Below are 25,993 nucleotides of genomic sequence, written 5' to 3' on the forward strand. Positions count from 1 at the left end.
GTTGGATCTCCCTTTTTCTTTCTGCACTGCTGTAATTCAACAAGGTGCTGCAAAGATTCCTCACAGATTTTTAGTCCATATTGACATGAGAGCATCACACAGTTGCTGCAGACTTGTTGGCTGCACATCCATCATGTGGCTCTTCCATTCCACCGCATCCCAAAGGTCTTCTATTGGTGACCAATGGACTTTTGAGACAACCTGGGTACAATAAAGTCATGCTCCAAAAACTAGTTTGAATTTTTTAAAGGTTTGTGACATGGTGCATTATCCTGCTGAATGCAGATGACTACACTGTGGTCATAAAGACACGATAACGATCGCTGACAATACTCAGGTAAGCTGTGGTGTTTAAACGGTGCTCAGTTAGTACTAAGGAGCCCAAAGTGTGCCAAAAACAGACATTCCTCACACTATTAATTCACTAACAGCAGCCTGAACCATTAATACAAGGCAGGATGGATCCATGCTTTGATATTTGCTTTACAGCTGAACATTAGATAGGTTTCCCAATAGATAATCAAGTCCAGATTATACTTTATGAAATCTAGAAATCAACATTATTGAACACATGAATCACAATTTCAAGGAGGCACTAAAAGCACTGAATTTATTGCCATGTGATTGTGTGCAGCTGAATAACTGTTGAGTGTACGACTACATTGATATTTTGTCCAGAAAGACAAGCAGTGGGTGCAGATTAACCAGCGGATGCACTTTGGATTTTTCTGAAAAGCTTCTCTTTTTGAGGCTCAAAATGAACATTCATATTTTTCTTAATGGAAGTAAATTTAAGCCATACAATGCTAACACTCACTTAGCCATGTTCTGTAAAGAACAGTATTGCTATTTATAGAACATGACTAAATCTGCTGTTTAATCCACAAACCTTCTAAAACCTTCCAATAGTTGATTTATCAATTTATTGTCATATAATTGTGGTTTCCTGAGACTAGAGACTCTGGAATCCCCTAGCTTGTCTTTTAGCACTAGAACTTGCATAAGCAGCTTTTACATTAAAAACTGGTAGAGGCATTTATGATACCCAGAAAATAAATAACTAAAATAAATTAGTGTAGTGTTGCTTAGTCTTCTGTGATCCTGAACTTATAAGTGATCATATCTCAGTGTAGGGACCAAAGCCCTGCATTGACACCTCGCACTGAAATTACAACTTGCTGAGAATAGAAAATCTGAAGGAAATGAGATTTTCATGCACTGTCTGTCTAAAATCTACAATTTCTTTTAAATTAAATAGAAGTACTAATTGTCCTAATAAGTTCTATTTTGTTAATTTGCACTGAAATGGGGCCACTGAGCTGCATATGTACACTGTCCAGATGTGTTTTAAACCTCATAAACATGCATTAAACCCATAAACATTCAAATATTTGCTTCAGTTACTTTATAATAACCCTCTTTAATTGCTTTTTTTTTCATGTGAGAGTGACAATGTTTTGTCTTATTGTATGATACTTGTTGCAACAATGCAACAAGCAGTTAGAGCAGCTTCTGTCACTGGATTTGATATTGAATAGTGCCACCTTGTGGAGCAGAAGGAGAAAGGATAAGGAAAACATGCCTGATGCCTGCTGTATGACTTATCTGTGCAAATCTTGAGATTTAAAAATGAATTTGAGGAAGTTGTCCTTCTATTTTGAGTATCCTGTACTGTCTAAACAGAGGGGAAGAAGGAAAGAAGTGTGGGTGTAACACTACCTTTTAATGGTTTTCTTGCCCTGTTATGTCTTACTCTCCTCCCCTCATCTCCTCCCATTTCCCTCTTTTCCCTTCACATCTGGCTACTTTGGTTTTTCTCCAGAAGTGAATACTGCAAAAAGCCTGAAGAAGAATGTGAGAGGGGGGAGATGAAGAAAGGTATGTGAAGAAAAAGGAGAGGAAAATATTATAAACGCAGCGAGAGAAAAATACAAACCATAGGGAAGATGTGGGAAAACTGACCCCGAAAAAAAATCCTGGTGGAAAAACAGTGAGTTAAACAGTAGATTTCCAGGAAGAGACAGAGTGAGCAACAGAGAAACACAAACAGAGGAGCAAAAAAATAGTGCCTTCGGGAAAGGCTCTGCGTGTTTTACCACCAGCAGGTCACAGTATGGCACTGTTCCCTTTCTGCAAGGCGTCATCAGGTTAGTGCAATATCTATGACCACTGCTCCACCTCTTCGACTGATGTCAAATCTGGTTGTTTACGCCTGATTGATTTGTGCTGTATTTATGTACGCTAAAACTGGATTACTTTTAAGATGAAGAGACTCACATTGAATCAAGCAGAAAGAAGAACAGACATAAAAAACTTGCAGTTTTTTAAACCTATCATGCGATACAGAAAAATGTTAGTTTTATCTCGTGCAGTCCCATGTAATGTCAGTCTTTCTTTGCATCTGTGTGTTTGCCTTTCAAGCAGGACCAATCAGAGTGAGCAGAATACAACTAGTCCTGTGCTGTTTTCTCCTGTCTCTTATCATATGTAAGTGTACAGAATAATGTGTTCTGCTCTACCCCTTTGTGTCACTGCATACACCTAGAAGAGTACACAGTAAAAAACCTCAGCTGAGTCATGTGCTCAGTAAAACACACGCTTTTAATTAATTTCCACAGAAAAATGTTTATTTTTTTGCTTTTGGCTTCACTTGGGACAGATTGCTATGAATCATCTCCTCTAAATATTTTGCGCATAGTACAAGTTACAAAGTAGAAGTATATAAGATCAGTTTGCACTGCACAAATAAGCGTCTGGTGTTTCCTCCTCAGACTACCTTCATGGCAGCAGAGCTGCTGCCAGAGTGCACCCAGCTCACCCTATATTTCATCCCTTGGAAATGGACAGGGGGAGAAAAGTGACAGACATGGAGGTGCTCAAGGGAGCAGAATCGCAGACTCCTGCAGAGACGCCATGGGGTGCTCCCTTGGTGTGGGGTGACAGCCGCCACTCGGCATCGTGCAGGGCTAAATTTGCACAACGGGAAATGCGCATAGGTCTGCTGGCCTTTGTGGTGGGGACTTATGCCCAGTTCATCAGGCGTTTCCTGTACTCGGCTGAAACCTACTTTCTTCCTGGTCAAGTAGTCACATACTACATCCTCACAGATAATCCCCGCTCTCTGGATCCCCCCGTCAAGCTGGGGCCTGAACGAGAGATGAAGGTGGTTCCTATTGCCGAGCTGCCCGGGTGGGAAAGGCTGGCTCATCGTCGAATGACCCTTCTTGGTGATGCCATCCGAAAATCAATTGACAGTGAGACTGATTACATCTTCTGTGCTGATGTTGACCAGGAGTTTGTTGCTCCTGTTAGAGCGGAAATCCTTGGAGACCTGGTGGCTACACTGCACCCAGAACTCTATGGGATGCCAAGAAATGCTTTCCCTTATGAGGATGATGAAGGCTCATCAGCTTACGTGGAGGAGGATGAAGGAGACTTTTACTACACCTCTGAGTTTTATGGCGGGGCGGTATCTGAGATGTACAAACTTGCTCTCGCTTGTTCTTTGCTCATTCTTCAGGACCACGCTGATGGGATAACAGCCAGGGGCCTAGAGGAGAGCTACCTGAACCGATACCTGATTGACCACAGGCCGACCTGCGTGCTGTCCCCAGAGTACAGCTGGTGGGATTCTGACCTGTCTGCTCAAGTGCCTGTACATAGGCTGCTGTCCTTGGGAAGGCAATGTGAGTCTTATAATGATAAGCAGAGAGAAGAACACAAATGTTGATTTTTTTTTAAATGAAAAAAAAGACCCATAAATCTACACAGAGGACTGTTTCTATTGTTATATCTGACTGTGCTGTTATGACAGGACAGATGATGGAAAGAAAAGATAACGGAGGGGCACATACTGCAGTTAACGTCACAATTTCCATTTAACTGTTTGTTCTATAGGCCAATAAATGCAGCCTGCAATCACACCAGAGCAAACTGCGCAATCTGCACTGAATTAAAGATCCATTTGGGGGAACGATCCCCTGCACCTCCTATCTCTGCCAGAGCAGACAAAAAGAAATTGACCTGTCTCTTTAAAAGGAAAGTCCTGTCTACTCCATTAATGTCAGCCTCAGAGATACTGCTCCATTGGCTTTGTGGTCAGCAGCGATAAGAGTCAACAGAGTAAGTGCACTCTTTTCCCCACAGTGGCCAATCATTAACGAGAAGAGCTGCTGTTTCAAGGTTTTTAAAGACCAGGTGGCTGAAAATGGACACAACAGGATGCTGTCTGCCCAGATTGCACGTGTCTAAATTTGAGCTTTGTGAGAGTAAATGTTTTTGAAAATGTTTCAGGATGTACTGAATAGTTTCCACTATAAGCTGTTTTATGACTTGGAGTAAAAAGCAAACTCAAACGACCTGATGGTGGTTGTTTTGTGTTGTCTGTGCCTTGGCCTTTCTCGCTCTCTCTCATTCACACACACACACACACACACACACACACACACACACACACACACACACACACACACACACACGCACAAACATACACCCACATTCTCACTTTGCTTTCTTTTCCATGTGTGCTGTGTTTTAATGGGAGGCTTAAACAGCAGCAGATGTTTTCTTCTCACTGCCAACAGAATCTGTCCTCGGGGCCAGACCGCCACGTGGAGTGAAGTTGAAGGTGGATTTCAAATAATCCTGCAATACAAGCCATCACGGCTTGCTACCTGCATGTTTTTTGACTCATTACTGGTATTCAAATTGGAACAGAATTACTCAGTGGACTTTCTGTCTCATAACACCCTGCTTTCACATATCGACAAATGCACAGAACACAAAGTGATTTCCGTGTGCAGAGTTCCTCAACATCTGGGGCTAGTTTCACTAAGACAGACTGACTGTGCCTTACATCTAAGTAGTCAAATTAATGTACTGAGAAAAAAAAAACATCTTGAGTATTTTTTTTTATCTTTTTTGAAGCCACTATCACTGTGGCTGTTACAATGGAAACCTATTTCTTCTTTGGCTATAAAAAGGGGGAAAGACATGGATTTTATGAATCTGTATTTCTTTAATTAGATCAGCAGTCACCAGAACTATAGATCAGCCTGTGAAACCACTCCCTTGCTTTGAACACCTGCTTTGAAAACCTTTGTTACCAACAGTATAAAGGGTATGTTGCTTAGTTTACCTTTATTCTGTCAGTCTGATCCATGATCAGTGCCCCTTTTTCATTCCACTATGCAAAGCAGGTTAAAGCAGGTTTAGTGGTGGTCAAAGAGAGCATATTTCCAGGAGCAGCATAACCTAAAGCAAAAAAGAGACAACACAGAAATCAGTGATGTGAGAAGATATTAATCTGAATATCAAATCTTACTTTGCTGACAGATAAATCTGTTGTGCTGGATGAATAGGACAAGGGTGATTCCTTCAATTCTTATTATATAGAATAGGGTTCAAACTCATATACTTCCTTGAGTGGGCTGTACACAAATGCAAAATTACCTGTTGAAATGTTAAAGAGTCATCAGTGGCTTGAATTTCTTTGGCTTCCCTTATTTCAATGTAAAACAGGCTTTGATCAGTTATCTCTAAAATGACTTTGGTGAGTGGCTTAATGGTGAAGTATGAGGTTACTCTTGCTGTATACCATTCCTGCACATTTTTATTGCAGGGATAGCCTGGGAAGTGTGCATAAATAATAATAATAATGGACTGCATTTACAGAGCGCTTTTCAAGAACCTCAAAGCGCTGTACAATTCCATTATTCATTCATTCTCACATTCACACACTGGTGGAGGCAAGCTACAGTTGTAGCCACGTCTGCCCTTATTAAATAAATAAATAAATATTATTTATTTATTTAAAGACTAAATAAATAAATAATACAGCTAAATAATTGACATGTGTGATTTGGTATCCACATTGTATCCACATAAACAGACATGTGAAACCAAGAGGCCGTTTGAAGCCTACAGCTCACCCCGCCTACACGTGTCTGTGCTAAAGGAGAAATCTTGAAGCATCTGGATAAAATCCAGTCCAGGATGTTGCTATGAGGCACTGTACCTCTGCCTGCCTATTAGTCTCAACTACAGTTCACTGAAGAAGTAGGTTAAAGTGTCGGAGAACACCGGTGATGATGGTGCAACAAAATCTTTCACATATAAAAATTAGAGCTTTAACAGCTTAGGTCTCCAGGTGGAGAAATACTTCATTTTGTTGAAATGATATTCCAACAGGCCGAGGCAAGTTATACATGATGTCGAAGAGCATCACACTAACCAGCAGCTGGAGAATGAACAAGCTTGCAGTTTATGTGATCAATTAGCTTCTCTGCAACAAAAGCTGTTGATACTTTTATACGCAGCTTTTGAAAGAAAACACATTGTCCACACTATTGGCAGTGTTTATAGAAAGTGTGATAAATAGTTCCAAGCACTAACAATATTGCACTACTTCTTAAAATATAACCACAGACACAACAGCATGACAGAAGCTGATACTTCTCGTTCACATTAATGTATATGAAAACTCTGTGGAGTTTAATGTGTGTTAACATACTGGATGGAGTTTTCTTCATTATTGATATAGTAAAAGAACATGTAAGAAGGAGTATTCAAAGGCTGAGGAATCATACCTCTAAATGTAAACCCTTTGATCTAAGTAGAATAAGTGCATCTTCATCACTCTTCAGACTCCACTCACTAAAACCTCTGTTTGGCATCAAAACTGAAGCCTGACTGGTCAAATCATGCATTCATTAATATCAACACTCAGCTCAGTTTAAACTGTTTTTGTGCTCCAGGTAACAAACTTAAGCATCACGTGTTTAATGTTTAACCTGAAAACAATGGGTGTGTAATTTTTAGGTATTCCTAAGCTTCTACCAGGCGACACTTGACACCTCTGTAAACACAGAAGCTTTAAAATCAAGGAGTCCTATCTTTGTTTAATTGTTTGCACACCAGGCAACCCATCAGATAAAGTAGAGCACGACTTGAGTTGAAACGACCTCACACTTCATATTTGCATGTATTTGATCCAAGAGAAGCCACAGAACAGGTTATGTAATGCTTATGAAGTACAGCTTTCCTCCCAGCCAGGGTTGTGTTTCACTATTGTCAAGCAGATAAAGGTAGCTTACAGTCAGTGGTATTAATGAGCACACTGTTGAAATCATGTTTAAATAAACTTTATATGTGCATATGTTTTCTAGAGAAATGAAAAGAGTTACTTTGTCAGTGCGCTGATGTATAAGTTCTCAATATGTTTGTGCGTGTGTGTGTTTGTGTGTGGGCATGCATGCAAGTGTGTGTAACTACTCAAGGGGAAGGGTGGGGTAAAGAGCCATGATAATCTGCTTGATTCACACAAGCCTTTCCCCACCCTGCCTGGGGCTAAGCCAATAATCACCATTCCAGGGGACTGACACTGGGAGATAGTCGTCCAGCTTACAGGGGGGTGAAAACTTGTGCTGATGTTATCTTATATGCCATATCATTAAAGGCACCATATAAAATACTATCAAGCTATAGGCCAGTATGGGTGTTTATAGTTCAGAGAGGTCCAAAAGTAACTGAAATTCAGGATAACAGTGGTAAAAAAACTTATTTGAAAGGAAAGGTACTTGTTGTAGACTGTATGTTGCTCCAGCAGCTACCTTTCACAGTTTCGGCAGGTTAGAATCAGTTTCACCGTGTCAGCAAAACACAGCAGGCAGAGGAAGAATGCGCAGCTGAAAGAGGTTATTGGCTTACACAGAAGGGGGACTACTAACTAGTAATTTTTCCTCTTATAGTAATAAGCAATTCCTGCAGTCTCGTTTTATTAAACACATAGCAAGATACAGCTGTGAATTAGGCTGATAATCATATCTAAGTTATAGAAGAAATGCTTAATATATTATTAATGCCCAAAAGTCTTAAAAAAACATATATATCTTTACGACGTACTTAAAAGTCGCTGTGGTAAAAGTTGAAGAAGGAAAAAATAGCAAGCTGACAAGTGAAGACATACAGAGGTGTGAGTCCTGAGGGCAGTAAGCGTAATCCCTCCCCGTCAGAGTGCGAACAGTGAGCTTGGACTGCTAAATGCTCCAGCCTTCAGAGGGACGATGGTGGAGGGCTGGTAAAGATGGCGGCGCTCTCCGTGGATGGGAGATACGGATTAAATTGTGGCCAACAAAGCGCAGAAAGAGTCACTGTATTACATGTAAAGTTAACCGAGACAGCACTGAGGGCGATAGAGACCTACCAAAACTGTACGGTGAGTAAAACGCCGTGTATTTCAAGAATAAGGACTCAAACTGACACTGCTCGGATCAGCTAGGAAGTCCCAACTGCCACGCATAGCTAAAAGCTACAAAGTTAGCTAAGCTGTTGACAGAGCGAGTTTCAGCTGGGTTTTTTGATCACATTAGTTGGGTGTCGTGAAAGTAATCAACGGCAGAAGATAAATGAGACCTTGGTCTTATATTCTAGCCAGGTTTTACGAACTGACAAATATGATTTAACGTAAAAACCTGTTGGTTGAGCTGGACGCTGATTAGCTAACGCTAGCTCTACGTTATTATGTTGTGCTGACCAACCTAGTCCATTTTTTTTCTTGCCAAACTAATGTTGCTTACCAAATTAGGAAAGTGGTAGGCTCATATCGACGAATACACTAGACAAGCTTCATGAGCATAGCGTTTTAACATTAAAATATTAAATCGCAGTCAAGTAACCTGAACTTTTTTTTCGACGACGTTATATATTAAGAGCAGGAGTGGAAACATAGCAATAAATGAGTGATAATCTAACTTTGATCACAGGTTCGTGCCGTTTGAAGCATGTCGATGACTGGTTAGCTTGCCATATGTTTAGATTTAGCCAGCTGGCAAAACCTAACAAAAACCTGGCAGGGATATGGAGCTCCTAGTCAGGCTCGCCCTTTTTTAACTGTTTAACTTTGTTATAATCTGTTGCAGTCCAACACTAGCTAGAGATACAACTGAGCAAGCATCTCCAAGGTTTTCATAGGACAAATATTTATTTATTGAGTTTCTTTCTTTCTCTCTTTCTTAATTCATTCAATATATATCTTTTTCTAGTTGGCATCAAGCTTCACTGAGAAGAATGAGCCAGCATTTATAAATATGTCTAATACAAGACCTTAAAAAAATGAAAGGAAAGCAAGAAGAACAGCTTATTTTTGTCCTTTTCTTTTTTTTTTCTTTTTTTTTTTTTTTTGCATTAATGTAATGTATTTCCATACTCTTTCTGAACTAATTCAAGCCAGTGTGCTGTAACACAAAGTAGTGCTTTTAAAACTACTGTTTGCTCTGGATCACTGCATGCCTGTGCCGATTAAATATAACTTGTTAATCTTGAACCGTACGAATGGTGTAATCTTGTTGAGGTGAATGCAGGTGGACTAATCTGAACCTCTGCAGTCTTGAATAAGGAGGCCTAAAGCCAGGTTACCTGACTTTTCTCTGCCAACAGCAACGCTGTTACGTAACACACTGGCCAGGTCTAGGTCTCCACTCAGGGATGATTGCTAGTAGGCTATAGTGTGCTGAGGTTTCTGAGACTTTATCATTTTATTGCATATACACTTACCTGTCCGTCTGCCAGCCACACATTGTATACATTCTTGTATGATAAGCTTTGGCTTATTGTCAGCCCCGTGAGAATTCCTCTTGCAAATATATGTGTTTATAAAATGTGGATATAAAGCAAAATCCAAAATGATTATTCACACGGTTTTGTGACAGCTGGCAGGCTGCGTTATCACTTAGTTGAGGGAATTCTTTTGTGACAGCCCGTGCTACAACCTTATTGGATGTGGTAATGTTGGTCTGTTCTCTGCACTGAACAGCAGCCTGCAATCTCTTGCTGACTGAGCAGCCAAAAACTGCCTGCTTTTTGTTTCTCTCTCCCTCTCGGTAATGTGTGCTGTAGCTAACCCAGTCATCGAACTCTGGAAGCCGGCTATCTTTGTCTTTCTGTGGTGATGTGAAATGTGATCAGAACGGTGCGAGTGGGGGGAGGAGGGAGTATGGCTTGGAGTAGCACAGCTTTTACAACCATGACATATTTATTTCAATGTTTAAAAAAAAAAAAGTGCCCATTTTATCCAGTCACCTACTTCTTGAGTCGCTTTAGGAAGACTCAGCAACGTGGAGAATCTGTTAAAATGCGCATACCTCCCACTCAGACTAGTTCACAAGTCTAGCTGACTGGTTCTTCTGTGTACTTAAGCTGGGTGAAGAAACTGGGAGTCATGTGCTTCTCCCAGCTTATTGTATACCGCTGAAGAGCAGCCACCACATATTTGTGGCTGTCACTCTTATTTCAAGTAGCCACTGGCACAAATGTAAATAAAAGAGATTTAGAAATCTACTATTTAAAAATATCTGGTTTGTTTTTAGTGTCAAAACAAATCATTTCACCTACCACTTAAAGACACAGGTCATTTTGATTTATATAGCCTCTCTCTCTCGCTCTCTCTCGCTCTCTCTCTCTCTCTCTCGGCCCTCAGGTAAAGATTGTCTTTAAGTGGCTCGCTGAGCATTATATGCTGCAAATCACCCATGGCTTCAGAAAAAAACATGCAAGCTGTCCATACAAGGAAAACTGCAATAATTGGGTGACTGTTTAAATAGCTCTGGCCAGACCGATGTGCTTTGAGCTTTGGAAATGTGAGGCTTCACACTATTTGTCTGATAATTTACTGACCAAACAACCAGTTGGTTAATTGGTGAAATAATCTGAAGATCAGCAGCAGCACTGCATCAGACACAGCGCTGTTAACAAGTTCCCAGTTGCGTGATTGACAGGGATTATCTTTGCTGTGCTGCCTCTTCATTTTTTCTCTTTTGCATCATGAATACTGATTATGACCTAGTTACTTGCTCTCCCACAGACAAAGAAGGCACGTGCTCGTCAGATATCAGCTGGCTGTCAGCTATAGTCCTAGCAGCATGTTTTTAAATGTAGCCTTTAAACAAACATGCAGAGCAAGTGGTTAAGCATTCAGCATTTGTCTGCATTATGATGGAAGCATATGTTATAGGAGGACTGGGAGTAAAGTGTAGTGTAGATTCTAGGCCTTTATTTTCTGTTTTGTTTTTTGTTTTTTAATGCTTATTTATGTCTGTATATATTTTTTGTTTCAGGGGTTAAAGTATATGTGTGTTTCCCATTATTTGCAGAATGTTCCTTCTCTGCGGCCAACGATACAGTTCAAGGGACTACAAGGGGTAAGTCCAACAAGGAAAACAAAAAACCTGGTTGTATTTTAGGTTGTGAGTCTTGCATTAACTGATAAAAATAAGCTTGCCAGTTGTATTCATTGATCCTAAAATCAGTAAAACCACTTAACAATTTCTGGCATTAACTCATTTTAGCACTTGTAATAAAATATAAATTCAATACAAAATGGCCAATTTAATGATTTTAATGATTCAAACGGAATTGTTTATAAAGCAAGATCATTTCTTTTTTTCTTTTTTAATGTGTGTTTTCCTCTGATGTTCCTCTCGATAAAATATCAAGTTAATAATTGGTTCATATATATTTTTGTATGATGTATGTACTCCATAATGGCATGGCTCACCTCCCATTAGATGATAAGAACTTGGGTTGTCCTGTTTCCTCGTAACTCTTAAATTGTTCACATCATCCTCTATAGCTCTACTGCTGAATACACTGTTATACTGTTTGTGTTATACTTAATATGTATGTGAATTATTTGACAGCGCATTAAGATTCCCAAGAGTGACTCTTCTTCAGACGCCTTCCACAATTTTGAATTCTATCTGTCTAATGTGGGCAAGGACAACCCTCAGGGAAGCTTCGAGTGCATCCATCAGTATGCGTCGAGGTAGTGTTAATAGCTGGTCAGCTGAATCAACTGTTACTTTCTTACCACACGTTGCTGGAAGGTAATCCCTCTCTTGCATTACATTTCTCCTCCACACTCCCTCTTTGTCTCTAGCTCAGGGGCCTCACACCTGGCATTGTTGGCGACAGTACACGACAAGGTCACAGTGTGTGCCACCAATGACTCCTACCAGGTGACCCGGGAGCGCATGACCCAGGCTGTGGAGGACACACGAGAACGTGGGACCAAAGTCATCAAGCCTGGTGGTCAGTACAGAGGTAAGACCCTTCCTACAATCTCGCTTATTTCCCACTGCCGCAGTCAAAGGGCGGTGTGGATCCCACGTGTCACCATGGCTTTACAACCCCTCTTCTCTCTTTTCAAACTCTGCCTCTTTTGAGAGCCTGAATAGGTGAAAGCTGACAGACTAACTCTATTCAAAGCCATTATTGCGACTGACTAAGCTATTTTGCCGTCTCAGTTTTTTCCAGATTAGGAGTCTGTCTGATAATGACAAATGGTGGCAGATAAAGCTAATGCTGTTTTAGTAATGCATAGCTTGCCACATAGTACACGCTTTACTTTTGTTTTATTGTGTTTAACATTTATCTTTTCAACAAATTATGTCTTCATGTTTTCCTTACACATGAGGGATGTATAGTTGTTACAGTGTTTTATATACAGATAGCTGTTGCTCTTAAACTTGCTGCATGTTTAGAATGACTGCTGGTACATGCAGCTAATCTAGGCCTACATTAGGTATTCCCTGCTTTTCAGATGTCTGACAACAAAAAAAGAATGCGTAAAATTCAAATACTTTGGCTTATGCAACGTTAAAAGATAGTTTGACTGATCACAGAGAGTTGATACTCAGCAATGTAACCAGACTGCATTCACAGGCCGCGCCTGGGTGCCAGCAAATTTAAGAAGACAACTTTGTTGTCTTCATCTTCTACAGTAATCAAGTATTTTAAATTTCACTATAACCCACGGTAAAGAGCTGTTGCCCTGTTCTGTATTTATTTTAAGTTTTCTGATCTCTATCCTGATCTGAATTGTGATGAAATTTTGTTGCTTGCCAAAAAAGAAAAGGAGGGCAAAGTATATTTGTCCCATTTCACTATAGAAATCGCTACAAATCCCAGTTTGTGGTTTAAATGTCATTATTTTCACACATACAAGTAAGCATTTAAAAATGTACACTATTTACTGTAGATGTAGTCTAAAAGCCTTTTATTTTTCTGAGCCCTGGGGATATATTTGTATATTTGCATGTACTGTCACATAGAAACTGGGAATCGAGATGATGTACAGAAAAGGGGGTGGGTCAGTCGTTTGTAGCACCTGGTTTGAAGTAAGTATCATATTTACAGATGTGCCAGGGGCCTTTAGATTCTTGTTTTCGCAGGCTTTTTGTTTCAGATAGCAGCCTCTAACTTTCCCTAATCTTTGTCTGCCTTCTGCAGTCGCATTTAAAAGCAGTAACTCTTAATAAATGTACAGATGGTCTGTACAGAATATCTCTTTCTGAAGAAGAAAAATGTGATGCAAAAGCATTACGCCTGCTAGAATCTGTCACTGATCTCTGTCACTGTTTGCGAGTCTTTTTCCTTTTCTTTGACGAGGAGGGAGGGGAGGAGTTTTTCCTTTCTCTTCCTTTCCCTAACCTTAATCTTTTAAAGAGCTTTAGAATTTCATAATGACCATGAAGAGGTATACAGGGAAGTGTTGACACCATGATTAAGCACATTGCTCAGTAATAAGGTTTTTCTGGCTTTAACGTCAACACTTTAAAATGGGTTCTCTAAGCTGCTTAGTGTAGTTATGTAGTTTGGTATGGTCAGTTTTCTTGCCACATACACTTTCACTGGAAATGGCATTAACATCAGACCATATTGTCACTGGTTTCAAAAACTGAAATCGTGAATGTCACTGACATAACAAAAGCACTCATTGTGTCTCTTATATTCTGTGGTTACAGTTCCTAATGTCAGTTTGAAATAAGGTTTGACTTGAGCAGCTCAGCTTCTTTGGTCTTCCTACATGCCATTGACACTCTCACATGATTTCCTCTCAGAAAGGTTCAACCCATGTGTAGGTGACCAAATCCTGGTTAATGTCATTCACATACAGCAGTGGAGGATTTAGCCTACTGTAATCCATTAGTGAACACAGGTAAAAGAGTATTATGGTATAAGTTATTCCTGGTCCTTTAATATACCTTTAAAAAAAAAAAAAAAAAAAAAAAATATATATATATATATATATATATATATATATATATATATATATATATATCCCCATCCCCAGTCCATAGGTCTGGCATAGATCCATTTAGCCTAAGCACATTGCCAGGATTGTAATACACTGGTGGAAACCCTGATCCATTCCTTTAAGCTCTCACTATTATAATCATTGGATCAGTCCTAATGTATGTGTAATGTAGATGCAATTGACACCCACTTTTAATAAGAGATGTTAATCAGAAGTTCTTATCTGTCAGCGTAAAAGAATCATCTGTGATGAGCCAGTCTGCCGAGAAGAGAAGTCGTAACTTTCCATTTTCCTTCTGTTTTGCAGGAAAGCAAGTACATATCCGTAAGCCTGCACTATCCACCCCAGAAGTGGTCCCAGAGCGTAAACGCTCCACACCCATCAACCCAGCCAACACTATTCGTAAGTGCCTTTCCAATAACCCTGTATCGCAGCGGCCGTTCAGAGACCGCATCATTCATCTGCTGGCACTCAGGCCCTACAAGAAGCTGGAAGTGCTAGCACGTTTGCAGCGTGACGGTATCAACCAGAAGGATCGCAACTCATTGGGGACCGCCCTGCAGCAGGTATTTCCCAACAGGAGAGTTGCATGAGTTTGAACAGATTTGTCTGTTTATGAAGGCTAACAAGATTGTTGCTTGCAGATCTGCCTGATGAAATCCTGCTCACTTTATTAATGCTTCATTCATGAGAAATGAGACTGTTAGTCGTTGAACAGTATTTACATACACAGATGTTTAGCCAGCACAGGATGTACGAAGTATCTATACCAGTATTCCTGCTGCCACAACTTAACTTTGAAACTCTGTGTGTTTCTATGCAAATTAGGTGGCAAACCTGAATCCCAAAGACAATGCATATTCTCTGAAGGACTACATATACCGTGACGTCCAGCGAGACTGGCCTGGTTACTCAGAAGATGAGAAGTCTCAGATTGACCGGATCCTGACTCGGTACACAAGCAGCCAGTTCAGCTTTTTATTCTGATTAATTTTGAGTTGCCTTTGATTAAATTAAAAGCAGTCGATATATTGAAAGGAAATGTACAGAACGGTAGGATGTGAAATACAGAGCAGAGATCCTCATGCTTGAATAGAAGCATCAGTCATTTGGTCACATGGCAAAAGACCCAAAATATAGCCTCAATTATGCTCCTAAATGGTCTCCTGCTTGCCTGTAGTGATAAAGCATTTGTTCTTTATGGTGTGTAATTGGGCTAACACTGTTTACACTTTAAGCAGAAGTGGTTTTACATACATGAGCACAGTTTCCAAAAGAACGAATGAAACGCTGAAACTCGTGAGAGAGTGAAGAAAACACACTGTTCTGTTATCTTGGTGTGTGGCTACAGCCTGCAGTACATGCTATCCGGTTGTTCAGTCTGACGTCACTAGCCGTGTCTGGGTCTAAACTCCGCTGCAGGTCCATATATCAAACGATCACTGTGGCATTACTGAGAGTTGAAAAACTGTCTAAAGTCTTTCATCTTTAATAAAATGATCAGCGTTCTGCTCTACCAGGTGTAAGAATTGAGTTTAACATCCAGGCATCCATGAAAACGGAATTTATGACATTTAACGGAGTTAGAAGTTAGCAGGGAGTTAGCTCGCTAGCTTCTATCTAAATACAATATAGCATGTCCTGACTGCGGGGTTTTGGAAACAAATTAAAACGTACAGCTCTGTTATCACTTCCAGCATAAATGAAGACAGAAAACTAAACAGCAGTGACGTTTGTAGGGTTACTTAAGTTGGGCTAGCTGGTATATAATGATGTGCTAGGTGACCGCTAGCGACACAGCTATGTTAGCATAATATAAACAAGCTAACTTTTTTTCCCACTCGATAAAAGTTACCGTGAGTGTTCTCGGTGGTCAGGAACAAATGTAATCGCATGGCAGGATGCTGTAAAAGGACCAAACTTCAGCCAGGAGAACAACTGAGATAATCCATCCACAATACGAGGTTAGTCATTCATATACTGCTGCATAGGCTGGGCTGTAGTTACATCCTAAGGTTTTAAAGACTGAGCTTAAATAAATGATTAGTGGTAATAAAAGCCGAGGGAGGTCAACAGGGATCACTGACTGTTTTAGGAGCTTTTTGAGATCAAATAGAAGAAAATACATAACATTAAACATGTTAACAACACAAAAGCCATATTAAACGCAGACTACTTTAGACCCGGAAGTAGGATTCGTCGCGTCATCACTGAACAACCGGATAGCTTCTATGAAAACATCGACACTGTTTAGACTAGCTTGTGGTACGGTTTATTTTGACATTAGCTACACTACAGATTTGTGTTTTAGAGCCATTTCTTCTCCTTCTTGTGTTGTGGCATTGGAAAAATGTAAATTAAGCCTCGTGAATATGACCAATCCACATTTTTAGCAGGTCTTAGTGTAATGATGGTTGAAGGCTACCCTCTAAGTTGCCCTTTCTTGCCACTTAGACTGTTCCCCACTGATAACACTGTCTTTTCTTCAATAGCAAATTAGGTCTTCCTAATGAGATAACTGCAACCTCATCCAGTGGTTCTCCCAAAGACAGCGCTCCCACATCGCCTCAGGTACCTGAACAAAAATTCTCTAAAGCTCAACCCATGGTGTTATATGATTTTTCAGACTAAATTCTGTGGTTGGTTTCATTGGGGGGGGGTTTTGGCAGAAGCGTCAGCCAGACTTTGATTTCATTGATCCTTTGGCACCGAAGAAAGCCCGCATCTCCCACCTCAGTAATCGAGGGCCAGCCGCATCCTCCTCGGATCGCCTTGAGGACGAGGGCAGCCTCAGCTCTAAACGCTCATCCCTACCCTCCAATGTCACCTCAGGCCCTCCCACTCATCTCCCCATCTCATCCCACCCACCTGCCCCCTCTCACCAGCAGCCTAGCCCAGCTTCTAACACCAACTCACCAAGCACCCCAGAGGGCTGTGGCACCCAGGACCTGCCCGTGGACCAGAGTTCCTCCTGCAGAGATCCTTCACCCAAGTCCTTTTCGTCCAATAGATCCCTGCAGGATCGCTATCAGCATCCTAACCCCGGTCCCAGACCATCCCCCAGCCCTCCGCCTTGCACCTCACTCACAGTTACCTCCACTGTCATTTCTAGCCCTCCCTTGTCCAGCATCACCAGTAAGAAGGTTAAAAAGAAGTCTAAGAAGCACAAAGACAAGGATCGAGAAAGGGAGAAAGGGAAGCAAAAGGAAAGAGATGGCAGTAGTTCTCATGGTGTTGTGGAGCAGGCTGTAGAAAGTCATAGAGCCAAGAAGAGGCAGAGCCCTGATGAAGAGACCAGGAGAGTTATCAGCAAAAGTTCTCACAAAGATCAAGGTGCGTTTCTGAATCTCTTGTATGGACCGCTGAATCAGATACCTGCAGTTCTGGAAAATTTATGTTGTCACTTTAACTCAGAAAACAGGACAACAACCTTTACATTACAGGCCTCCATTTCTTTGCAGCAGCCTTTGCTTTTTCAGCAGCTGCACCACTGATTTCATGAGAAAAATGGGTTTGTCTTTTCCTATAAAAGCAGTGCATGTCTGTCCATCAGTACCTTTCGGTCCTGATTATATTGAATGAAAAATCCTGTGCTGTGGGTTAATGTCATCATGCAACAAACATTTACATTACTGTTGAAACATCAGGGATCAACTAAAAGAGACCTGTTCATATTCTTTACATCAGAACAAGATGGTTAAAAATAAAATCCTGTTGTTAGACAGTTTTCCATCATAGCAGCGGTGCTTATGTTTAATGTTCATTATAAATTCTGCACTTAGATTCTTGCATATTGCTGTCTCTCCTCAGACTCTTCAGACAAAGAGAGGCCAGTCCAATCCACTGAATTTTCATCCAAAATAGATACACCTGACTATATCCTGTAAGTAACTGTTATAATTCTAAAAGGGTCCATTATCAACAGTCTTTTTTTTTTTCTTTTTTTCTTTTTTCTTTTCCTCTTTTCTCACCACAAATTGTGAAACAATTGCAAAAGAGGATGTTTTGAACAAACACAAGTGAATTAGAGTAGACAAGAATTAGGACACGTGAAATGCTGCTGTAAACACAGATGTGTTTCAGTGTGCATGCTAGTATTCTTTGTTCATTGCTGTACAAGGACTGTTTTGTACTTTCCACATCAGTGGTAATGAGTTCAGGGAATATCTTATCCGTAGCACATTTGAAATGGAGAAGTGCAACAGATGTTGAACTTCCCATATGTCTATAAATGGCATGACCTTTTCAAAGGTGCATTCAGAATAAATAAAGTTTGGAAAGAGCATGTTCATAGTCCAGTGCTGGTATTGGTGTTGTCTGTAACAGCTCTTTCTGGATTGAAATTTCAAATTAAAACTTACTTTGTCACCACTTTAAAATGGATCTAATTTTCCTTTGTTTACAGGAAGTACACAGCATTGGTGTCCCTCGACCAGCGGCAAAGCTACAAGGACGATTTCAATGCAGAGTATGACGAGTACCGCCTGTTGCATGGACGCGTGGAGAACATCACCCGCCGCTTTACCCAGTTGGACGCCCAGTGTCGGAAGTTGGCCCCTGGCACCAAAGAGCATCAGGTCATATTGAAACTTTTTGCTTGGATACATTTTCGATGATGCTGGTGATGACTGCAGAAAGACCACAATCATAGAAATGTGACACAGGCTGTTCTCTCTCTTAATGTGTGTTTTAATCATTTTCTACATTATTATACATTTGTGGTCCTGTTGGCTGTGACAGAATATAATGAAGTCTTTGGCCTTTAACCATTCACAACTGGCTCTTTGTATACTGCTGTCAAACAAACAGGAGGCAGTAATGATGGACAGCTTATTCATAATCAACAAAAAGTAATAGTGTTGTCAAAGTTTCACAGCTGCTCCTCAATCCAGAGACACCTGCAACCAGCAGGCGACAGACATTTGTTTAGAGTGCTAATAGTTTCATTCTGTGCTTTGGTTCAGGGTCCTGCTTTTTGTCCCCAGCTATCAGAGCTTTTGTTTTTTATTTCCTTAAAGTAAATGTAGGTGGGTCAGTATTTCATTTATCTACAAAAAGTGAAAGAACACGTGTTTGTAATGTTTATACATGACGTCCATTGGGAACAACTAATGACTTTAATCATCTTTACAGAAGGTGCAAGAAGAAATAGTGAAAGAGTACAAAAAGATCAAACAAGTAAGTTACACAGGCTGTCATCATTTTAAGTCTTTGTGTGCATTTCTGCCTTTTCCCCTGATATAACCTAAAAACAATGTGAATTCTATAACCAAGTCTTTACTTTTTTGAATGTTTGTTGCATTAAGTTTGGCCAAAATGTTGTCACACTCCATAATCACGCTCATTCTTAAGATCTGAATTAGACACACTACGCATATATGTACTGGTGGCAGGGTGGTATGTGCACACCTGTGTAAATGACACGGTGTTTTAACTGATGTGAAAAGGTGCATTAACGTTAAATATTAAATCCTTCAAATATTAGTGCAGTATTGTTGCTTTATATTCCATGTGCATAAAAATTATTACATAATTGGACATGTGCAGAAGCTCTTTCTGTCCTAAGACCATTCGGAACTGTGAACTTATTAGAGTTTAGAGCCTGATTATTTCTTTGACTCCTCTTTTTTACATACCAATCAACTCAATATGGCTATAAAATGTATTAAAGCAGGCTAAATATGAATGGTCACAAATACCGGTAAGGAATGGCAGCTGTGAGAAAGTGCTGAAGTCATGACGGCATGCTGAGATAATTTAACTTCTGAGCAGGAAGACAAAGCACCTCCTCATGGATTTGTATAGGAATGTCAGGCATGTTTAGCTAGTGCAGGCAACGGTAGTGCACTGTTTCCTTTTTGCTGTGTTTGTTCATGAACAAGGTGTCAAAGGAGAGCTTTCTGAAGCGAACTCTCTGCCAATTCTTAACAAAAGTGCCTGAAGTATGCAGAGTAAAATCCGGATAAACTGGAATTGTGGTCAGTGAAACAAAACAGACAAATGTCCACAGTAAAGTTAAACATTTTCATCACAACTTTTAACCTTTTTAGTGTTTCTTGAAAGATGCCCTAAAAGTCTCATAATCTGAAGTGCTCTGTAAGGAAGAGTGCATGCCACGATTGGTCAGAAAATAACAGAGCATTAGCAGGTTGACTTCTTTTATTTTAAGGATGAACAAAATGTGTAATTTGTTCTGCACTTTAAAAAATCAAACCAAGTGCAGCTGAACTGACATTTTCTTTTTTTCCCCCCTTTTAAAAAAAAAAAATAGCACAGCCCCAACTACCACAAAGAGAAACTGCGCTGCGAGTACCTGCACAACAAGCTGGCCCACATCAAGCGGCTCATAGCTGATTTTGACCAGCGCAGAGCCCAGGCCTGGTCCTGAGGGCACAGTAGAGAACAGCTTCACTCATCAGTATTGAGAATGGAGGGTCAAACCAAGAGCATCTGTCCAGCTGTCTCTTAGCTATTGAGACCCCTTCAGTTGCTGCCTTCGCAACAGCTCCTTCCCCTACTTTCCTTACCATTTTTCCTTCTCCTGTTTTCTTGCTTCATTCCTCCTTTTCTTTTTGACCTTTGATTCCACAGGCTTCATTGGTGCCTGCAATCCTGCTTTTCGACTTTACCCATCAATCCTTTGCTTTTGCAGTATTTTTTTTTCTTCTTCTTCTCCTGTGGATTTGACACCACTGGACCAGTGGAAGGGGCTGTCTGCATGTGTGAGCGGGTTTGTCTCTAACTTTTGAAGGACTTTCTCTTCAGACAAAAGTATTTTTGAGCATCAGATATAATATTAACATGTATTTAAGTAAAACAAAAAAGAGGGAGATCTATTTATTTTGTGACTCGTAGTGCAAAGTAAGAGTCTGCAAATGATATATTGTTTAATTTTGTTTTTTAAACAATGCAAAAAAAAAAAATACCACAGGCCTTATGTGTTTTGACTTTGTGAAGCCATTTTGAATGCAGATCCATCTGTCATTTCATCTGACAAAGATGCCTGTCTTGCCTCATTTCCTCTCATCACTTCAAACGGCAGTGGATAACCACACTTCAATAAATTGCTGCCGAAGCTGAATTTGAAGCTGAAGAGGAAGGAAATGAGACAGGAAGAAGAAATCACTTGAGCTGATTAAGAAGCAACAGTTTGTGTGCATGGGTTGTGAATTTAATTGCAATGATGAAATGGTGTTGAACGTTGGCGTAAGCCAACCCTTCCCCCCACCCTGTCAGTAGGGGGCAGTATTTCCCACACCAAACAATATTTAATGTTCACAGTGCATTATGTATGCCTTAAGGTGTTTACATTCGGAAATGTCGAGCTGGGGCTTGGAGTCCACTGGCTGTACAAAGGAACTACAACTGCCTAGAAACAGGTGTGTGTGTGTGTGTGTGTGTGTGTGTGTGTGTGTGTGTGTGTGTGTGAGAGAGAGAGAGAGAGAGAGAGAGCGGGTGGGTGGGTGGTGTGCAGATGTCAGTGATCGAGAGAGGAAGGGATGTAAAGTCTGGAAGGAGTGTTACAAATTGTGAGTGTAGTTGTATGGATGTGTATTATGTTGAATGAAAGGAAAAATAGAAATGTGGAGAAGAAATGAAGAAATATAGAAAACAAACAAAAAAAAAGCTGCTATAATGTTTAAAACCGGCCAGGAACACTCAGGATCGACCTGGCTGGAGTAAGAGTACCTGATCCTACCTGAAGAAAGAAGGAAGATCCTTATTTGGTTCTTCTCTAGACCCTGCAAAGGAATAACCCCCCCCCTTCCTCCCAACCTCTTGAGCTTTATCCAGCGGCAAACAGGTTTTGTTTTTTTGTTTTTAAAGGTTTGAAAGGAAGCAAAATGTTATCATCCACCAGAGGACTTCTCTGTATTATGATGTCAGTGCGTTTGATTCTCAGTTGGAGCTCCACACAGCAATGAAAGGTGTGAGTTGGAGCATTTCTTTTTCAACATGGATACAGATTTGGATGAATGGCTTCTATGAAATTATTTCAATGAGGGAAATTTTATTTACTAAGTTGTTTTAGAATGTTTGCCAAAAAATGTAATTGCCTTTTGTTTCTTTGGTCATGCTTCCATGGAGTCAAATTTCTGATTGGGGCTAATGTTGAGAAGTCATTGATTATGCGATGTCTCTCTTTCACTGAAATAAAACTTCCTTAAATGTAGGGATGTAAAAGAGGAACTTTGTCATTGTGCTGTTGACGTGTGAAATATTTCGCAGACAAGAGTCTGTACTTTGTTTTGGGGGGGCACTGTTTATTTTCATTTCCCACAAAAATGAATATTGTTCTGTCCTGTTTTTCATTATATGTGATTGTGGCATTCTGTCAGATAGTCAGTCTCTGCAGTAGACTGGCTCTTTGGGTTGGTTGTCAGAATCAATTTGGGTTTATAGCAAACTCTCCTTAACTTTTTATTTTGGACAGATAATTAGCACTTGTATCTACAAGGTGTCACAACAACCGAAAAATGTCCATCCCGCTGTGGGGGAAAGGGCTGGTATTTGTACTGTTTTTCCTGGTTGTGATAATTTCCCAGAATTAAGAGCTACAAAGGGCTACTTCACATAACTTCCCTGTAAGAGCTAATTCAGAATATAATGAACAAACAGTATCAGTGTGGAGGGGTTTAGTAAGGAATACCGAGGAAGTTTTAGATTTCCCAGCAATGTTTAAACAAGAAGCCACAAGTCCATTCTGAAAGAAATCTGATTCTGCCCATCTGAAAATGTACAAGACATTTCAATAAAAATCAACACAGTTTTACCTGAAAGATGTTTCGCTTCCTTTTTTAAAAAAAAATTTTTTCCCCCCTTTTAATCACAAAATATAGTTATTATTAAATCGTGTTGGGATTGTTTTTTGTTTTGTTTTTTTTACAAAGGCTTGTATGCAAAAGACAATTAAAAGTAGAAAGAGGTATAGTACAAAGACTTAAGAGTGGGTTAGTAATTAAAAGGTACTTAAATATAACTTTTTCTAATGGCATCAGAGAGTGGCTTCATAGGAATGAGATCCAAGCTAGCTGGCAGTAATCCAGTGTTTCAAAATTCAATTTCAATGAGAGGTACAACTAACGTTAAAATATCCTGTGACCTGTCACACGTATTTTAATAAGATTGGTTTTCAGAAACGAAATAACGGTTATATGAGCAGACATAGCTGGACTGGCCATCGGGCATACCGGGCATTTGCCCGGTGGGCCGCTGGCGATTTTTTGTTTTTATGGGCCGATCGATTTTTTTTTTTTTTTTTTTGGAAGGGTATAAATAATGAAAGGTGTTGGATTGGCCAGTTGGTCATGATCGACTCTGGGCTGGACCAATTACAGCCGAGGAGGTCGGATGCACCCTCCCCCTTGTTTAGCAATCTTATAGACGAACTAAAGAAAATGGAGAACAAAAAAAGGAAAAAAGGTGCAGAAAAAATTAGGACCAAAAAGAAACGAGCCCTTCAGGCAGACGCTGCCAAATGTGTAAAAATAACTGAATTGTTTGGCGGTAGCTATGGCATAGCTTCCACAGATTTAGCAACATCAGCAAGTGGTGGAGGCCAGCAGGTGGATAAGGGAAAGGGGAGGCAAGAGGAGGAGAGACCGAGGCGGCCGCCGGTCATAGTGGCAGAGGAACTGAACTTCAGGCAAGAAGTTATGACCTGCTGTCTGTGTCAGATATAAACCAAGTTTAGTTGTAGTTTGTTTTCGTTGTGCTGACTTTTTACAGGCGCTTAGAATAACTGGTACTGCGTACTAGCTAGCATGATGGAGTTTATATACTGCTGGGCGGGTGCTATGAAGTTACTGATAGTAAATTTTATTTTATGCTTCAGGTTAGTTTCTCAAACTCCTCAAAATCTTAACAAATTGTGCCAATCCTTACATGTTGCACCAGGCTGATTTAAGATAAGATAAGATAAGATAACCTTTATTAGTCCCACACGTGGGAAATTTGTTTTGTCACAGCAGGAAGTGGACAGTGCAAAAGTTATGACGCAAAAATTAGAATACAATAAGAATAAATACAGTACACAGCTGTACAGAATAGAATAAAATAATATACTATATACAGTAGAATAAAATAGAATAAAAATATAGAATAAGATAAAAATAGAATACGAATGCTATATACAACTGAGTAAAAATACAACGATGCCAGAAAAGATTATTGCACTTAGTGTTATTGTTAAAGTGGAGAAGTCTGTGACAGGAGACAGGAGAGCAGCAGAGAGAGATAGAGAGATGACTTCATGTCATCCATGAGGGATGCATTTGACATATGTTTCACATATTATAGCCCAACAAGTTACTCATAGCAATTTAAATACCAGCAATCAGTTTTTGGCAGACTTTTTGGCACAACACCGGCTATTGCAGTTAATAATACAACAGCTTCTTGCCATTTTTTGTGTTTCTTTTTATCGCTGTGTAACTGAGCTCAATTGAAAGCCTGCATGCGCTAGTACCTCTTGCCACAAGTTCCCAGAATCCTTTGCGGTTTTACCCCTGAATGACGTCACATTTTTGGTGGGCCGGTCTCTAGTCAAAATGCCCGGGCCGATTTTTTGTCCCAGTCCAGCCCTGTGAGCAGATGCCTACTACTAATGTCTGCAAGCAATGAACACAAGGTAGAACATGAGTTATCTGATACTAGTGTCCGGGTTACTGAGTGGGCCCAGAATGGGATCATATTTTTTTTGTGATATTCTAATCTAAAAAAATATATAAATACTGAATTTCCCAGAGGAACCCACCCGAGGGATTAATAAAGTTTCGTCTAATCTATTTTGTGTGACTAACATTCAGATTTCTGTTCACTTGATGACAGGGCAGATAAATGCCAACACCTGGGGGTGATGACCCTCAGGAGGTAGAGCAGGTCATCCACTAACTGGAAGGTTGATGGTTTGATCCCTTGCTGCTCCAGACTGTATGTCTCTTTGAGCAAGATACTTGCTTACCAAGTTGCTTACCAGTTTAAATGTTACAAAGGTGTAGAAAGAAATTGCCTGGGTATGTTGTGTAAAGCACTTTGAGTACTCCAGTATAGCAGAAAAGTGATATATAGCAAGCGCTCATCTTCCAATTCTTTCATTTTTTAGCTTCACCTCATTAACATTTTATACAGTGTTGCAACAGCTTCATGCACAGAAGACAGACACACAAACACCTGCTGAAGTCCTCAAAACTGCTTTTGTGGTTAAAGTAAGTGTGTCTAGCAGCACATTTTGCCACGATCATACACACAAAGAGACAGACAAGCTCACAGGGTGTAAACAATACCAGCCTCGGTGATGCAGCTGGTAATAACAGAGCTTAGATGGACTGGTGTATGCAAAAATACCCACAACTGTAAAACAGTTATGGGTACTTATGGGCACACACACAATAAACCCAATAAAAATGTGCAAGATATAATCATGAAACTTTATAACAGAGTAGTTGAGATCAAAATGATGGTTGAGTCTGACCCACAAACACGGAGTAAGGGGCATCATTTATTCTTTTTAATCTGTAGCATGCATCCTGTGACTCACTGTGAGAGGCAGCTTGATCTGATGTTTGAGTATGTTTTAAGATGTGTGGCGTGAGAACTTGTATTCTTCACACCTTCAGTTTCACTTCTTGGAAACAAAAATGCAAACACTTATATATGTTCCACCCTCATCTAAATGCAAAAAAAAAGAAAATCAGGCTACCTGTTCGGATATAACATCCCTTGTTTAACAAAGATTCATGTGGTCCCCGGAGTCTCTCATATGCCTGAAAGCTTTCCCTGCACCAGACAAGGAAACAGCTGCATACATAATATGCCTCCGGCCTCCATGTAGCTTGTCCCTGTGGCTTGGGGAAGAAAACCGGTGAGACTCAATTAAATCAGTGACAGATGCCATTCTGA

At 40.2% G+C, this 25,993-nt stretch overlaps 2 protein-coding genes across 3 annotated transcripts; both read left to right on the top strand.

The window, feature by feature from the left end:
- Nucleotides 1-1,796: 1,796 nt before the first annotated feature.
- LOC146709135 (globoside alpha-1,3-N-acetylgalactosaminyltransferase 1-like) lies at nucleotides 1,797-4,363 on the top strand. 2 transcript variants are annotated; one of them, XM_085456109.1, is made up of 3 exons: nucleotides 1,797-2,147; nucleotides 2,422-2,487; nucleotides 2,772-4,363. In XM_085456109.1, exons 1-3 carry the CDS (start codon nucleotides 2,114-2,116, stop codon nucleotides 3,728-3,730), a joined length of 1,059 nt encoding a protein of 352 aa, XP_085312235.1. In that variant the 5' UTR covers nucleotides 1,797-2,113; the 3' UTR covers nucleotides 3,731-4,363. The 2 variants fall into 2 exon arrangements, with proteins under 2 accessions (XP_085312235.1, XP_085312236.1); XM_085456110.1 differs by having other exon boundaries at nucleotides 2,425-2,487.
- A 3,565-nt stretch (nucleotides 4,364-7,928) lies between these two features.
- On the top strand, nucleotides 7,929-22,872 carry ell2 (elongation factor for RNA polymerase II 2). Its single transcript, XM_085456108.1, has 12 exons — nucleotides 7,929-8,215; nucleotides 11,148-11,195; nucleotides 11,694-11,818; nucleotides 11,933-12,096; nucleotides 14,399-14,658; nucleotides 14,921-15,045; nucleotides 16,585-16,663; nucleotides 16,762-17,425; nucleotides 17,903-17,975; nucleotides 18,498-18,669; nucleotides 19,226-19,270; nucleotides 20,364-22,872. The coding sequence occupies exons 1-12, from the start codon at nucleotides 8,084-8,086 to the stop codon at nucleotides 20,478-20,480; spliced, it is 2,004 nt and encodes a 667-aa protein (XP_085312234.1). The 5' UTR covers nucleotides 7,929-8,083; the 3' UTR covers nucleotides 20,481-22,872.
- The last annotated feature ends 3,121 nt before the right edge of the window (nucleotides 22,873-25,993 follow it).

Source organism: Copadichromis virginalis, linkage group LG5 (assembly GCF_057382275.1).
Source record: "Copadichromis virginalis isolate Kocher_CV1m ecotype Utaka linkage group LG5, C_Virginalis_male_GT1.1, whole genome shotgun sequence".
In the NCBI taxonomy this organism is placed as follows: domain Eukaryota; kingdom Metazoa; phylum Chordata; class Actinopteri; order Cichliformes; family Cichlidae; genus Copadichromis; species Copadichromis virginalis.

Bases quoted from the DNA above. Each gene is read 5' to 3' on its own strand.
- LOC146709135 (XM_085456109.1), top strand. From the start codon at position 2,114: ATGGCACTGTTCCCTTTCTGCAAGGCGTCATCAG. The intron at 2,148-2,421 runs GTTAGTGCAATA...TTGCCTTTCAAG, and splicing joins TTTCTGCAAGGCGTCATCAG to CAGGACCAATCAGAGTGAGC. The intron at 2,488-2,771 runs GTAAGTGTACAG...TTTCCTCCTCAG, and splicing joins TCTCCTGTCTCTTATCATAT to ACTACCTTCATGGCAGCAGA.
- ell2 (XM_085456108.1), top strand. From the start codon at position 8,084: ATGGCGGCGCTCTCCGTGGATGGGAGATACGGATTAAATTGTGGCCAA. The intron at 16,664-16,761 runs GTACCTGAACAA...GGGTTTTGGCAG, and splicing joins GCGCTCCCACATCGCCTCAG to AAGCGTCAGCCAGACTTTGA. The intron at 17,426-17,902 runs GTGCGTTTCTGA...GTCTCTCCTCAG, and splicing joins AAGTTCTCACAAAGATCAAG to ACTCTTCAGACAAAGAGAGG.